The sequence below is a fragment of the Olea europaea genome, chromosome 6 (genome assembly GCF_002742605.1).
Source record: "Olea europaea var. sylvestris chromosome 6, O_europaea_v1, whole genome shotgun sequence".
Lineage (NCBI taxonomy): Eukaryota > Viridiplantae > Streptophyta > Magnoliopsida > Lamiales > Oleaceae > Olea > Olea europaea.
Window position 1 is genome coordinate 11004779 of NC_036242.1, and position 14893 is coordinate 11019671.

General features: G+C 34.1%; 1 protein-coding gene across 1 annotated transcript; it reads left to right on the forward strand.

The window, feature by feature from the left end:
* Window positions 1–3076: 3076 nt before the first annotated feature.
* On the forward strand, window positions 3077–3952 carry LOC111395151 (zinc transporter 11-like). Its single transcript, XM_023021158.1, has 2 exons — window positions 3077–3100; window positions 3390–3952. The coding sequence occupies exons 1-2, from the start codon at window positions 3077–3079 to the stop codon at window positions 3915–3917; spliced, it is 552 nt and encodes a 183-aa protein (XP_022876926.1). The 3' UTR covers window positions 3918–3952.
* The last annotated feature ends 10941 nt before the right edge of the window (window positions 3953–14893 follow it).

A 14893-nucleotide genomic window follows, 5' to 3' on the forward strand; every position in this document is an offset into this window, starting at 1 on the left:
TGAAATGGAAAACGAAAATACCGACAAATAATGATTTTTACCGTCGCGTCGCTTGTTGGAAAAACTCTCAATGTAGGTTTCCACTACGCCGACTGCTGATATGCGCCCATACGAGAGGAGAATGGAGGAAAAATTGTAGAAATGGAAGATAAATGGAAATTTTTGAAGAACTAAAAGGGAATGGAATGGGAACTGCCTCTTGTTGTTCGAAGAAAAAGATGAAAATGAAAGGTTCAGTTGGGTGAGGACGATTTTACCCCTGTTGACAGCAAGAATTTGAGTCTCTCTCTTTAATTAACGACAAAATGGATGGCAATTGGACGGAAGGACCTTCATCGCAACGAAAGGTTGATTTGAGGGCAAAAATGCCAAAAAATGAAAGGTGAGAACGTTTTACACAATGAAGTTGAAAGGTAGGGACGTTTTGCGCCAATTACCCAATACCAATAAAGAAGTTATAGATATATGCTCTATAGATATGTAGATATATATACTTATTTGAAAATTATTTTTTAAAATTTATTTCGAAATACATATTTTTTTTAATAAAATAATTTTTTAAATAAATTCATAACTTCCCCTGCTTTTAACAATGCTTTCTCCTGAGAATTAATTTCACTTTAAAATAATCTGTCAGAAAATTTACTAAAGGGTTGATTGACAAAGCTTTTATAAAAGTTTTAGTAGATTTTGACCCCGAAGAGCAAACCGCTCGAAAGAGGAATCTTCAAAAGTAGTTTTAAAAACGAGATTGCGTTGTATGCTCGCCGCGTTTTGACTACAATTATTTAAATTTGAACTAACAAACGGGCAAGCGGAGTATGGCAGCACACAATGTGCCAAAATGCCACATGTGAATGAAAGCAATGTGCGAAGAAATGACTACTCAACCATGAAACTTATATAAAAATAATAGAGAGGCAAGAAAGAGTAAGAAACGGGCAAATAAGCCTTTCATGCCTGCTAAGGGATTTTTTTTTTTTTTTTTTAAATTGTCATCAAGAATATATATATATATATATATATATATATATATATAAACAATCATGCGAACTCCATCCCATGTGAGAGGATGGATATCCTTAGGTACAAGAAATTATATAGATCGAACTGCTTGTACATCAATTGTTGTACAGCAGCCTCCATAACCCCTCACAATTGAGGGGGATGCTTCAATTTTTATTTGTTTTTAATGAGCGTCAACTAAATCTCTTCCCTCTCTGTCTCTTTTACTCTATAGTATATATCACCTTGCAAAACAATTAAGATCAGGTGCACAGTAAAATTGAATGATAGATAATCAAATCTCTCTTTTTTTTTTTTTTTTTTTAAAGTATAAAAGATAAACATTGATTATATATAAAATATTATTTCTTTTCCTAAATAAATAATAAAATAATATTTGTTACGAACGTATCTTTGAACTGAAATAACACTTAATTAACTTTAAAAAAACTTACATTTTCTTTAGTCGAAAATACGTTATTGAATACGAGCTACGAAATGAGCCCAATATTAGCATACTTCTACTCATTCTATCAAAATTTAATTATTTGGTCAAAGTAAAATATGAATTTAAAACTTATTTCATTTTGACCCTCAATTTTTCAAAATATAAAATTATAACATATAAAACAAATACATTTTTATGCTAAAATTTCAGGGATGTTACAACCTCCTCATTAACGCTAACTTTTTTGGCTTTTGTACACCGGGCCCACTGGACAATTAAAATTTAAAAATGATGAATTTGGAGATTTTTTTTTTTTTTCCAAAATGGGTGGGCGATCAGTTGGATAAATCACCTCTCAAACAGTTAATTGACTGGTTAATCCAAATTGATTTATATTAGCCACCCAATTTAATCAAACTCATTTTCAAACCATAAGTTACGCTCGACAAAAGATCCACAACTTAATTTCCAACACTTATTCTCATTTTGATTATACCAAACAAACAAGTTACAATGACCCATCCAACTCTCGAAAAAATTTTAATTTTTTTTTTATTCTTTATAATAATAGTACATAAGTTCTAGAGAGACAACTTTATGATATTCTTCTTTTCAAAAAAATCCATAAATTTAAACTTTTTTTATTTTTTTATTTTTTTTTTCTTGTTAAGATTTCAGACTCAAACATGGTATGGTCCATAGACCAAAGAAAACGTTGAGAATAAGATAAATATTAATGAAGATGCCACCTTTCCTTCTCTATTCCGTGACACACTTCTCATTTTCTTCTCTGCACTCGTCTCTATTATTGCTACTATTTTAGGCCATAAAATGGATTGATGTTGTAACATTTTACCTCTTCCAACAATTTGACCAAGTATTGCTTTCAAGTTACATAAATGTTTATACAGTCATTCTTGTCCGATCATTATCAATAAGCATTTCTAGGAGTGGTCTCGATTTATATAAAGATAAAAATAATGACAGATGAGCACGTGATACTTTTTGGATTACAGCGATAATCAATAAAGAGGATACATACTCGATCAAACAAAAGGGAGCCAGAAGTATCCCTTCTTTCAAAGAGATGATGACGAGTTAATTCACATTTCATTTGATAGTTAGAGATGATTTGAAAGCTAAGTAGTTGAAATTCTTTTTGATTCTTTCAAAGAAAATAAATGTCTCTCAATACATGGATAAAAAAATAATCCATCGATACATTTATAATGGTGTATAAACATTAACCAAGCATTAGTTAAACAACTAAGTCCTCATTTGGTGCTGTTAAGGGATAAAATTTCCACAATGAATAAAGATGAAAATATAAACAAATTTATAAAGGATTTGTGTTACTCCTCTTAACAAGGTTGACCTTTTAAGATAAAGAGGCTGTTTGGGAGTGATTTTGAGAATTAATTTTTTGATCGTTAAGAGAAAAGTGGGGTCCACTTGTGAGAGAAGAAGTCAAATATGACGGCTGGAATAGTGAAATAACGGTCAAAAAATCAATTTTTTGGATGAAAAAATCGGGCCCAAACAGCCCTAAAATCTCAAACTTTAACATGATATTAGAGCTCATTAAATTCTAACGAGCAATTCAATCCGATTAAGACTCAAAAAATGAGCATGGACTGGGGTTCAACGGTAAGTGAGTGCGGAGATCTTTGATCGCGAAGAACACAAGATCTTAGATTGGTTTCCCTTGATTTTACGAATCAAGTTAGAGCAAGAGCAATGTATTTCTGTACATAATCCAACTACGGATGTTTTATCTATATTCCTTTACCACTGCAAGTTCTCGCAATGAAAAAAGCTCCATTAACGGAATACCTTCACACTCGCAGTTGTAGGTTAGTTAGGAAAACCCAACCCATATTCCTCAGTGGTGTTCTTGATGGATTTTGATAACATATTTTCTGCAATCTTGTATTAGGTCGAGATCGGAACTCAAGAAAATCTAGCTAAAAATTCCCTCGCAAGTGCCACTTCACTCGAAGATAGCATCTTGTTAATTTTTGTACTGTGCTTTCATTCGGTGTTTGAGGGCATTGTGATTGGATTAGCCGAGACAAAGGCAGATGCTTGGCGAGCCCTTTGGACCATCTGTCTACACAAGATATTTGCCGCAATTGCAATGGGAATAGCTCTTCTTAGGATGATTCCGAATTGTCCCCTATTTTCTTGTGTAGCTTATGCTTTTGCATTCGCCATGTCAAGTCCTATCGGCATTGCCATTGGAATTATAATAGATGCAATGATGCAGGGAGCTGTTACAGACTGGATTTACGCGATATCTATGGGTCTGGCTTGTGGGGTTTTCATTTATGTGTTGATTAACCATTTACTATCAAAGGGTTATAAGTCTCAAAAATCGGTTTCAGTCAATATGTCACATCATAAGTTTCTGGCCGTGTTGGTCGGCGTCGACGTGATTGTCGTCGTAATGATTTGGGATACTTAAGCTTCCTTTGATGTTTCTTGAGTACATGTAAACACGAGTGATTTGTAATATTCAATTCAAACACAGTTAATTTCAGTTAGTTACTGTGATATTGATATTTACAATGGAGGTCATTGAACTTTCACCCTTATTGCAATAGGATCTCTGAACTTCAATTTCAAGCAATCAAGTCACCGAACTTTAAATTCAAAAGAAATCATGGTACTCTCTTTAAATTCCGTTAGTGTGCCTAAAGGAATTCATAGACATGTACGACAATACTAAAGAAATTGCTAGTGCGGTCATCACAACAAGCAAATTAAAAGCCATCTCATTTTACTTTTTATTTATTTTTAATTCAATTTGAATTTAAGATCATAAAATTAAAATAAAAAATAAGATTTGAAGCGGAATCCAGAAGTTGGGTTTTCTTTCTATATATTCGTTTCAGGAGTTTCAGGAATTTAGAACAATATAGTTCCATTCATAGGATGAAAGTTTGGCGACAAGATACTACACACTTAAACACGAAGGACTGCACGTGCAATTATCATCTTCAATTATTGTATATTTGTAAATTGAAAAAATGTTCCATAAGAAATGCTTATTATTATTTCCACCCTCAATGAGTTCTGGACATATGCGAGATTTTGGCTCGCTCGCTCGCGCTCTCTCTCTCTCTCTTCCCAAACTGAAACCCTGACTCTAGAGGGAGAATGGCTTCAATTTCATTATCCTCACTGTCGGTACCATTTTCGACCTTACCCAATTCCTCCATTAGTAATTGCAGACCCGAGTTTTCTGTTCTCTCTTTGCCTTCCTCAATTTCCTCAAAGTTACATGCCCTGAAACCCTATCGAGTTTCCCCTTCCAGAACTTTTGCTGTTCCTGAAGTTTTGGAATCCAATGCTGCTTCTGAGGTTTGTTTTGTTATCGACTCAGTTATAATTATGTTTGATAATTATGCACTTTTCACATGATTGAAATGATTTTCTTTTTGGGTTTTCTGGGGTCTTAGGACGAGGCTCCTTCCTCTTCAGTGCCGAGTGTTGGTACAGATTCTGAGAAAGTAACTTCTCTTTTCTTCTTATTCACCTGCACGCTATGTTCTTTGTATTTGGTTATTAATATTGCTTTTGCTAAAATTATAGTAGCAGGATTAATTAGTTGTTGAGTGACATTGCGTATCAATTGCTGCTGTAATTATCTACTTTATCCTAATTACTATGAGGTAGACCAGTAGAGAGAGAATGGAGTTATGAAATGCAATGGCTCCAATTAAAACACTGTCACTTTTCATTGATGTCAATGTATTTGCCTTAACACGTTCATATCTAATACTGAATCAATCAGTATTCAGTGCGAAGAATTGTCTGCTATAGGAATTTGGTTTCACATGAGCTTTGTATATTACATCCCAGGAGAACCTTCCGGGCCCCATTTAGCAGGGCTTTTGAAAAGCCAAAAGCGATTTTGATACTAAGAAATTGCTTTTGAACATGGTTGAATAGTTTTCTGAAAGTGTTTTGTGTGGTAGAGGGAAAACTGATTCTACAAGATGCAGAAGCAAAAATATCTTCATGATATTTTAAAGTCTCGTAGGGATTATCATCGTATTTCCCTCTACTATTAAAAGAGCGAATGCTGCAATCACTATTCATTTGTGAAGTATTTTCTTTTCCTATTTTGCCCTTGAATGGACTGTTGATTAATGAGGCCATGCATGGAAAAAAAGGGCAATATGAATATTTCATTCATCTCTTTCACTTTGGGTTGGGTTGGGTTGTAATGTACTGAAACCCTAGACTATTCCCCGCCCCAAAAAAGGCCACAAAAATTTTTCACTCAAAATCCTCGTTCTGTGCTATACATTCACCTAAAACTCTTTGACTTCGAAGTTCTGCTATGCGTATCGCTCGCTGTTGGATAGCTTGTAAATTTTTGGGCTGGCAAAGAAGTGTAATCTTGAAGAAGCCCAGATGCTCGTGCAAAAACTACATCAGTACCAATTAGAAGGCTCGAATTCCGTATTTTTTTAGAGTTTGATTTTGGCTATGATTAATTGGTTATCCGCGCTTCTGAGATTTATGATACTTGAAGTATGAGGTTGAATAATGGTTGAATTTCTTGATATGAACTGAAACGTAATTTATGTTATATTTTTGTTTTAAATTTTTAGAATTTGAATTTCCTCTTGAATTTGTGTGGGCAGGGATGACCATTTTACAGCTTTTTAATGCCGGTTCTGCTTCAGAAAATTCTTGATTGACAAAGCTGCTTATTTCTGAGCCATCCATTTGTTTTCCACCACCCATTTCCTTAATGCCCCTGTTGTTTCCTTTCTCACACAAAATTGCCTCCTCAACCTTTGGTGAAAATCTAAAACAAATAGAGGACATCTCTACAGGAAATTGTAGAGTCTCGACTCCAAGTATATTCTTCTCATACAAGTTTTTTTTTTTTTTTTTTTTTTTTTTTTTTTTTTTTTTTTTTTTTTTTTGGTATTTTATTTAATTTTTTTCGAACTCTATTCTTCTATGTTTGTTTCAATTTTTGTGAAAGTTTCCCAAAAATTCAGAAAACTTCATGTTTAGTGCAGTTTAGGGTTATAAGTGATGGAATTGATGTCTCTATGTTTAAGTTAGGTTAGAGTCCATTGTTTCTTTTTTGGGGATTATAGTTAATATTTGTAGTTGTACATCCAGAATTTTTTGGTTCATTGTTGTTTGGTTGAAAGTTTATAGTGTTGGGCTTATTTATATATCTGCATACGTCGTGTTTTAATTTTTTTTTTTCCCCACTATGAGTTCTCCTGTGCATCAAGAATTACAAACCTTAAATCAAGATTTTATTGTTTACTGTTTACAATTTTTTTGATTCCGCGTTGTTTTGCTTATTTTATTTCTTCTATTTATATGGAAAAAGAAGGAAAAAATGTTCAAGGATTTTGATTAGTTTATAAATATCTGATTTCTTGTTTTTCGCTTCTATGACCATTGATTATTCTATTATTATTTACTTTAATGGGTGTAAGACTCATTACAGATTTTTTAGCATATTTTTTAATTTTTTTACTAAATTTATGTGCAAATAAAATGAGAAATTATTTAAATGGAAGTCTCCTAATTTTCATGCAATGCCATTTTGTTAGTGTGCATTAGTCCTATGCAATTATTCAAGTGAGTAAATTATTGATGGAAGTGTGTACCTTTAACGTGCTTGAACTTCCAGTATATGCTGTTTAGTTTTTATTCACTTTTTCATTCTTCATGGATAATTTATTTATTTATTATTATTATTTTTATTATTATTATTATTATTAATTTTTTTTCCCATTTTGCTAGACATCTAGCCATACTTATGCTGAGGTGCAAAATGTATTCCAACTATAGTTTTTCTTGTGAAAAGAAATTTAATAACACCACTTCTCCTAGGATGTCTTAAATATATAATATGTAGAAATAGAATTGTATCTTGATGTGAAACTTTCGAATTATATTGTAATTTAGGCAACATTCTTTCTTTTATACAGATGTTTGCATTGAAATTTTGTGATAGAGTTTCTTGTCAATCCTTGACATTTTTAAGACGTTAACATTACCTTCAAAATAACACATCACGTGCATTGCACGGCAAAAAACTAGTATCTTTAAAATTTGAAATAAGGTTGGTGTACTGTCTATTACAGATTGAACACGTGCTTAATGCATTATATTATTGATCTACAAATTGTGTATATTATTTTAATACTTTCACACACATGTATATTTAAATTATTAGGATGAAATGGAATTAGACAAGGGTGTGAGGAAGACAGAGGAGTCATTGAATGATATAGAGTGCTTGACGGCATGTCTCGTATAATGTCCACAAATTTGTGAACTAGGATCAACTTACTATGCGAACCAACAATGCATTTCTCTACCAGGGCATGATCGTATACCAATGGAGGTCGAAGATAGGTCTCATAAGGTCTAAAAATAATTGGGGTTAAAGGCTATCAATCTCCACACAGATCAATCCAATGGAAGGAAGATAAGGCATACAAATAATTGGGTTAAAGGTGCCCCTCATGGGGTGGTTGAGTTGATAGAGTAGGTGAGCGCGGAAACCTTTGGTCACGAGTTCGATTTTCCCCGCCAACACTTTCTCGATCTAGCTTGTCGAATCGAACTTGCCTAGTGTGGTGTACCTGGCTGTCACGATTTACCAATGGAGGTCGAAGATAGGTCTCATAAGGCCTAAAAATAATTAGGGTTAAAGGCTATCAATCTCCACAAAAATCAATCCAATGGAGGTAGAAGATATGGCATACAAATAATTGGGTTAAAGGCTATCAATTTCCACACAAATCAATTATTAAGCCGTTTGATTATCTTTTCATTGTATTCACTTCATTATTAGCGCATGTTGGCACTCAGTTTATATCCATTCATGGTTGGTCCCATAAGTTTTAATGTTTTGATGTTCCTTTCATTTTGTTCCATGCATACTGATATTCCTATGAATTTGGCATGTCCAAATAATTGAGTGCTATATTTTTACATTTTCTTGTTGGATATTGAAGAATTTGCGCACTTTTGTTCGGGAAATATCTGTATTTAGATTGAATTTTGGTCCATCTGATACTTAGATCAAAGTTTTAGCTGATGAGATTCCATAATATAGTCCTATTGTAAATTGCTGTAAAAATCTTACGCATTAAGCCCTTGTTTCGTAAAATTTAAAACTCGTCAAAGTCAACAATTAATTTTATCTACACATTTTATAGGACACACAACTTTTCAACAACACATTTCATTAACTTTTATAATAATCTGCTAAAAATTTGATTTTAATACCTATCAAATAGGGGATAAATATTTATTGTGGTAAAATTACCAAAATATCTCCCCATAGCTACAAAAATCACATTTCTTCAATTTCATTTGCCAAGTTTTGATTATAAATATGGCATCGAAACTATTCTTCAAGAAAACCAATCTCAAGAATTTTATGCAAATTCCTCTTGCTCTCTAGAAATAAGAATGACTACTTTACTTTGTCTTACTTTTCTCCTCTTTCCCTTGAGTCTGTCAAGGTAAATAATGTTAGCTAAAGCTGCTGAGATTGACTTCATCATTTACTTGATATTCAAACACAATACAAGATTTTACACCTTGATTATCACACTGAAATCCAACGTCTACAAATAGCAAAGAAATAATCACACATGGATCACATCTGCCCATCAATTTATTTTATAATGAGATGATAACAGTAGGTCGAGTACACACAATTTAATCATCGTCAATCCATGCAAGATCAACGTTTGACATCCAGTGACATGCCTCACCTTTTCCAGGGGAGAATTTCAATATCTTAGAAGCTACATGATTCTCAAGCCATGTCGAGATATCCATGTGACAAATTGAGATCACGATTTTAACTGGGAGTCGAGTTTTGGCTTCAACCATGTCTACAGCATAGAGTCGAGATGATAGGATTGAGTGACAGAAATAGGCTGCAAATGGAGGATAAACTTCATGACAGACAATTATTTTCTGCCTATCAAATTTCTTGATTTTTTTTTATCATAAAATCCCCTGTTTTTGTGCTTTGTGAAGCCAGTGCAAGTGACTTCTTGTTGCCTAAGGCGAATTTTGAAAAACTAATCATTTCTCCAAGGGATTTTGTGCAATTCTTGATTCCTCCATTTATAACTTCTGCATTACAATAAAAAAGGGTAGTTTCAATGGAATTTTTCAATAGTTTAAAGGACTTGAGAAATATTTTTCTGATGTTTTTTCTGTTGATAGAAATTTTTGAAGCTATTTCTTGAGGGAGAAATGCGCAATTCGAATATTAATTTCTGAATCTAGGGCCTGAAGAAAGAAAAATTGTCTATCTTAGTGGGTTGAATAGTTGATGCATACTTATTGTATACTTTGACCAGTTTGTATACTTTGGTCAGTTCCAGGAATTTTTCATATTCAAATGAGCAAGTGAGTTTTGCTATTGAGCAAAAACTGGAATTTTCTGAGAATTCATTTTTGGACATCATTTTAATGTAATAATTCCGATCCTTTTTTGTTAATGGGGATAGCTTTTTGAAAACAGATTTAAACATTTGGTTTTACACATTTTCTGACCAGAACTTGATATGGTCGAAAGCGATGGATGATATACGGACTTGAGTTGACACAAAAGAAGTGAAGTAAAGACAAAAGATCAAGAGAAAGAGGAGAAAAGTAGCCTTTTTTTTATGACGAGGGAACTAGCGGAATTGAGTGTAATGCTAGAAACCCAAGAAAGTGTTTCCAATCTATGTAATTGTTTAATCTGAAAAGCATGGCGTTAAAATGAGTAAAGGCTAATGGAAAACTTTGAGGAAGTGGTAGACGGAGGATTTTGAGTCTACAAATCTCATTGGATCTCTATCAAATGCGAGGAATTCATATATTTCTTCTATTGTCGGAAAAGTTTTGTGAACTTTTCAAGAGTATTTGCATTTAGGCCATCTCCATTGCTAAGGGCATCCTTGATTTCTTTGTGCAAAACGCCAAGTGATTTGAGTACAATTGCTGTGGTTTGGGACTTTATGGTGTCGAGAATGAAAATCTGGGAAGCTGGACCGAATCTATCCCTTATCCTGGTTGTTGAATTAATGTCTTGTCAAGGAGATTTTCGATTGATGGCAACATATCCAAAGAGAGCTTCAACAAGATGGCCATTGTTGACCTCGCAAATTGGACTTCCACGTGGTCAACCAAGAGCCACTCCACGTGTTCCTCCCTGCACACAACAACATATGGTCAGGAGCACACTGTCGGAACCAACGAGGGTGGTGGCAATCAAATACACTCCGACGGTCAAGTCAGTGGTCGATGATCGGAACGATACCGAAATCGTGCAAGAGAGTGAGGAGAATATGATGCTTGAAGCTTGTGAACTAAGATCAACTTACTATGCGGACCAACAATGCATTTCTCTACCAGGGCATGATCGCATACCAATGGAGGTCGAAGATTGGTCTCATAAGGCCTAAAAATAATTGGGGTTAAAGGCTATCTATCTCCACACAAATCAATCCAATGGAGGTAGAAGATAAGGCATACAAATAATTGGAATAAAGGCGTCCCTCATGGGATGATCGAGTTGGTGGAGTAGGTGAGCGCGGAGGCCGTTGGTCACAAGTTCGATTCTCCCCACCAACACTTTTTTGAGTCGCACCAGACTTGTCTAGTGCAGTTTACCTGTCTGGCACGATTTACCAATGGAGGTTGAAGATAGGTCTCATAAAGCCTAAAAATAATTAGGGTTAAAGGCTATCAATCTCCACACAAATCAATCCAATGGAGGTAGAAGATAGGGCATACAAATAATTGGGTTAAAGGCTATCAAATTTCACACAAATCAATTATTAAGCCGTTTGCTTATCCTTTTATTGTATTCACTTCATTATTAGTGCATGTTGGCACCCATAAATTTTAATGTTTTGATGTTCCTTTCATTTTGTCCCATGCATATTGATATTCCTATGAATTTGGCATGTCCAAATAATTCAGTGCTACATTTTTACATTTTTTTTTTTTTTGGATATTGAAGAATTTGCGCACTCTTGTTCGAGAAATCTTTGTATTTAGATTGAATTTTGGTCCATCTGATAATTAGATCAAGGTTTTAGATGATGAGGTTCCATAATACAGTCCTACTGTAAATTGCTATAAAAATCTTATTCATTAAACCCTTGTTTCGTAAAATTTAAAACTCGTCAAAGCCAACAATTAATTTTATCCACACATTTTATGGGACCCACCATTTTTCAACCACACATTTCATTAACTCTTATCAAATTCTGCTAAAAAATTGATTTTAATGCCCACCAAATAGGGGCTAAATATTTATTGTGGTAAAATTACCAAAATATCCCCCATAGCCACAAAAATCACATTTCTTCAATTTCACTTGCCAAGTTTTGATTTTAAATATGGCCTTGAAACTATCCTTCATGTAAATATCTTGAGGATTTTATCTGAATTCCTCTTGCTCTCTAAAAATAAGAATGGCTACTTTTTTTTTGCCCTTCATGGAGTGGTCGAGTTGGTGGAGTAAGTGAGCGCGGAAACCTTTGATCATGAGTTCGATTTTCTCTACCAACACTTTCTCGGTCGAGCCTGTCACACAGGACTTGCCTAGTGCGATTTACTTGGCTAGCGTTAGCTATTGCGTCAGTTCAAGGGTTTATTCAGTGCACACCCGAAAGGTAGCGGTTGCGGGTTCCTCCGTCATAAAAATAAAATAATAATAAAAATAAAAAATGGCTACTTTACGTTGTCTTACTTTTCTCCTCTTTCACTTGATCTTTTATCTTTACTTCACTTCTTTTGCGTCGACTCAAGTCCCTACATCATCCATCACTTCCGATCAGATCAAGTTCTGGTCAGAAAATGTGCAAAACCAAATGTTAGAATCTGTTTTCAAAAAGCTATCCCCATTAACAAAAAATGATTGGGATTATTACACTAAAATGATGACCAAAAATGAATTCTCAGAAAATCCCAATTTTTGCTCAATAGCAAAACTGTCTTGCTCATCTGAATATGAAAATTTCCTAGAACTGGCCAAAGTATACAAAATGGTCAAAGCATACAATAAGTATGCATCAACTATTCAACCCACTAGCGTAGACAATTTTTCTTTCTTCAGGCTCTAAATCCTTAGAGAATGAAATATATTCCATATCCTAGATTCAGAAATTAATATTCCGAATCGAGCATTTCTCCCTCAAGAAATAGCTTCAAAAATTTCTATCAGCAGAAGAAACATCAGAAAAATATTTCCCAAATCCTTTAAACTACCGAAAAATTCCGTTGAAACTACCTTTTTTTATTGTAATGCAAAAGTTATAAATGGAGGAATCAAGAATTACACAAAATACCTTGAAGAAATGATTAGTTTTTCAAAATTCACCTTAGACAACAAGAAGTTACTTGCACTAGCTTCACAAAGCACAAAAACTGGGGATTTTATGATAAAAAAGATCAAGAAATTTGATAGGCAGAAAACAATTGTTTGTCATGAAGTTTATCTTTCATTTGCAGCCTATTTCTACCACTCAATCCCATCATCTCGACTCTATGCTGTAGACTTGGTTGAAGCCAAAACTCGACTTCCAATTAAAACCGTGATCTCAATTTGTCACATGGATACCTCGGCATGGACTGAGAATCATGTAACTTCTAAGATACTGAAATTCTCCCCTGGAGAAGGCGAGGCATGCCACTGGATGTCGAACGTTGATCTTGCATGGATGGCGATGATTAGATTGTGTGTACTCGACCTACTGCTATCATCTCATTATAAAATAAATTGATGGGCGGAGATGATCCATGTGTGATTATTTCTTTGCTATTTGTATATGTTGAATTTCAGTGTGATAATCAAGGTGTAAAATCTTGTATTGTGTTTGAATATCAAGTAAATGATGAAGTCAATCTCAGTAGCTTTGGCTAACATTATTTATCTTGACAGACTCAAGGGAAAGAGGAGAAAAGTAAGAAAATGTAAAGTAGTCATTCTTATTTCTAGAGAGCAAGAGGAATTTGCATAAAATCCTCAAGATAGGTTTCCCTGAAGAATAGTTTCGAGGCCATATTTATAATCAAAACTTGGCAAGTGAAATTGAAGAAATGTGATTTTTGTAGCTATGGGGGGGATATTTTGGTAATTTACCACAATAAATATTTAGCCCCTATTTGGTGGGCATTAAAATCAATTTTTAGCAGATTTTAATAAAAGTTAATAAAATGTGTTGTTGAAAAGTTGTGGATCCCATAAAATGTGGGGATAATGTTAATTGTTGACTTTGACGAGTTTTAAATTTACGAAATAGGGGCTTAATGCGTAAAATTTTTACAGCAATTTACAGTAGGACTGTATTATGAGACCTCATCATCTAAAACCTTGATTTAATTATCCGATGGACCAAAATTCAAGCTAAATACAGAGATTTCTTGAACAAAGATGCGCAAATTCTTCAATATCCAACAAGAAAATGTAGCACTTAATTATTTGGACATGCCAAATTCATAGGAATATCAGTATGCATGGGACAAAATGAAAGGAACATTAAAACTTATGGGACCAACCATAAATGGATATAAACTGAGTGCCAACATGCGCTAATAATGAAGTGAATACAATAAAAAGATGAGCAAATGGCTTAATAATTGATTTGTGTGGAAATTGATAGCATTTAACCCAATTATTTGTATGCCCTATCTTCTACCTCCATTGGATTGATTTTTGTGGAGATTGATAGCCTTTAACCCTAATTATTTTTAGACCTTATGAGACCTATCTTCGACCTCCATTGGTAAATTGTGCTAGCCAGGTAAATCGCACTAGGCAAGTTCGGTGCGACAGGTCGATCGAGAAAGTGTTGGTAGGGAGAATCGAACTTGTGACCAAAGGCCTCCGCGTTCACCTACTCTAACTCAACCACCCCACGAGGGGCGCCTTTAACCTAATTATTTGTATGCTCTTCACTCCATTGGATTGATTTGTGTGGAGATTGATAGCATTTAATTCCAATTATTTTTGGGCCTTGTGAGACCTATCTTCGACCTCCATTGGCATGCGATCATGCCCTGGTAGAGAGATGCATTTTTGGTCCGCATAGTAAGTTGATCTTAGTTCACAAATTTGTGGACATTATACAAGACATGCCGTCAAGCACTCTATATCATTTAGTGACTCCTCCGTCTCCCTCACACCCTTGTCTAATTCCATTTCATCCTAATAATTTAAATATACATATGTGTGTGTGAAAGTATTAAAATAATATACACAATTTGTAGATCAATAATATAATGCATTAAGCGCGTGTTCAATCTATAATAGACAGTACACCAACCTTATTTCAACTTTTAAAGATAAATACGTATTGAAATTTTGAGGTAATATGGTACTATGTACATTTTATAAATATTATTTAGAAAAAATGCAAAATAATT

Bases quoted from the DNA above. Each gene is read 5' to 3' on its own strand.
- LOC111395151 (XM_023021158.1), top strand. From the start codon at position 3,077: ATGAGCATGGACTGGGGTTCAACG. The intron at 3,101-3,389 runs GTAAGTGAGTGC...ATCTTGTATTAG, and splicing joins GCATGGACTGGGGTTCAACG to GTCGAGATCGGAACTCAAGA.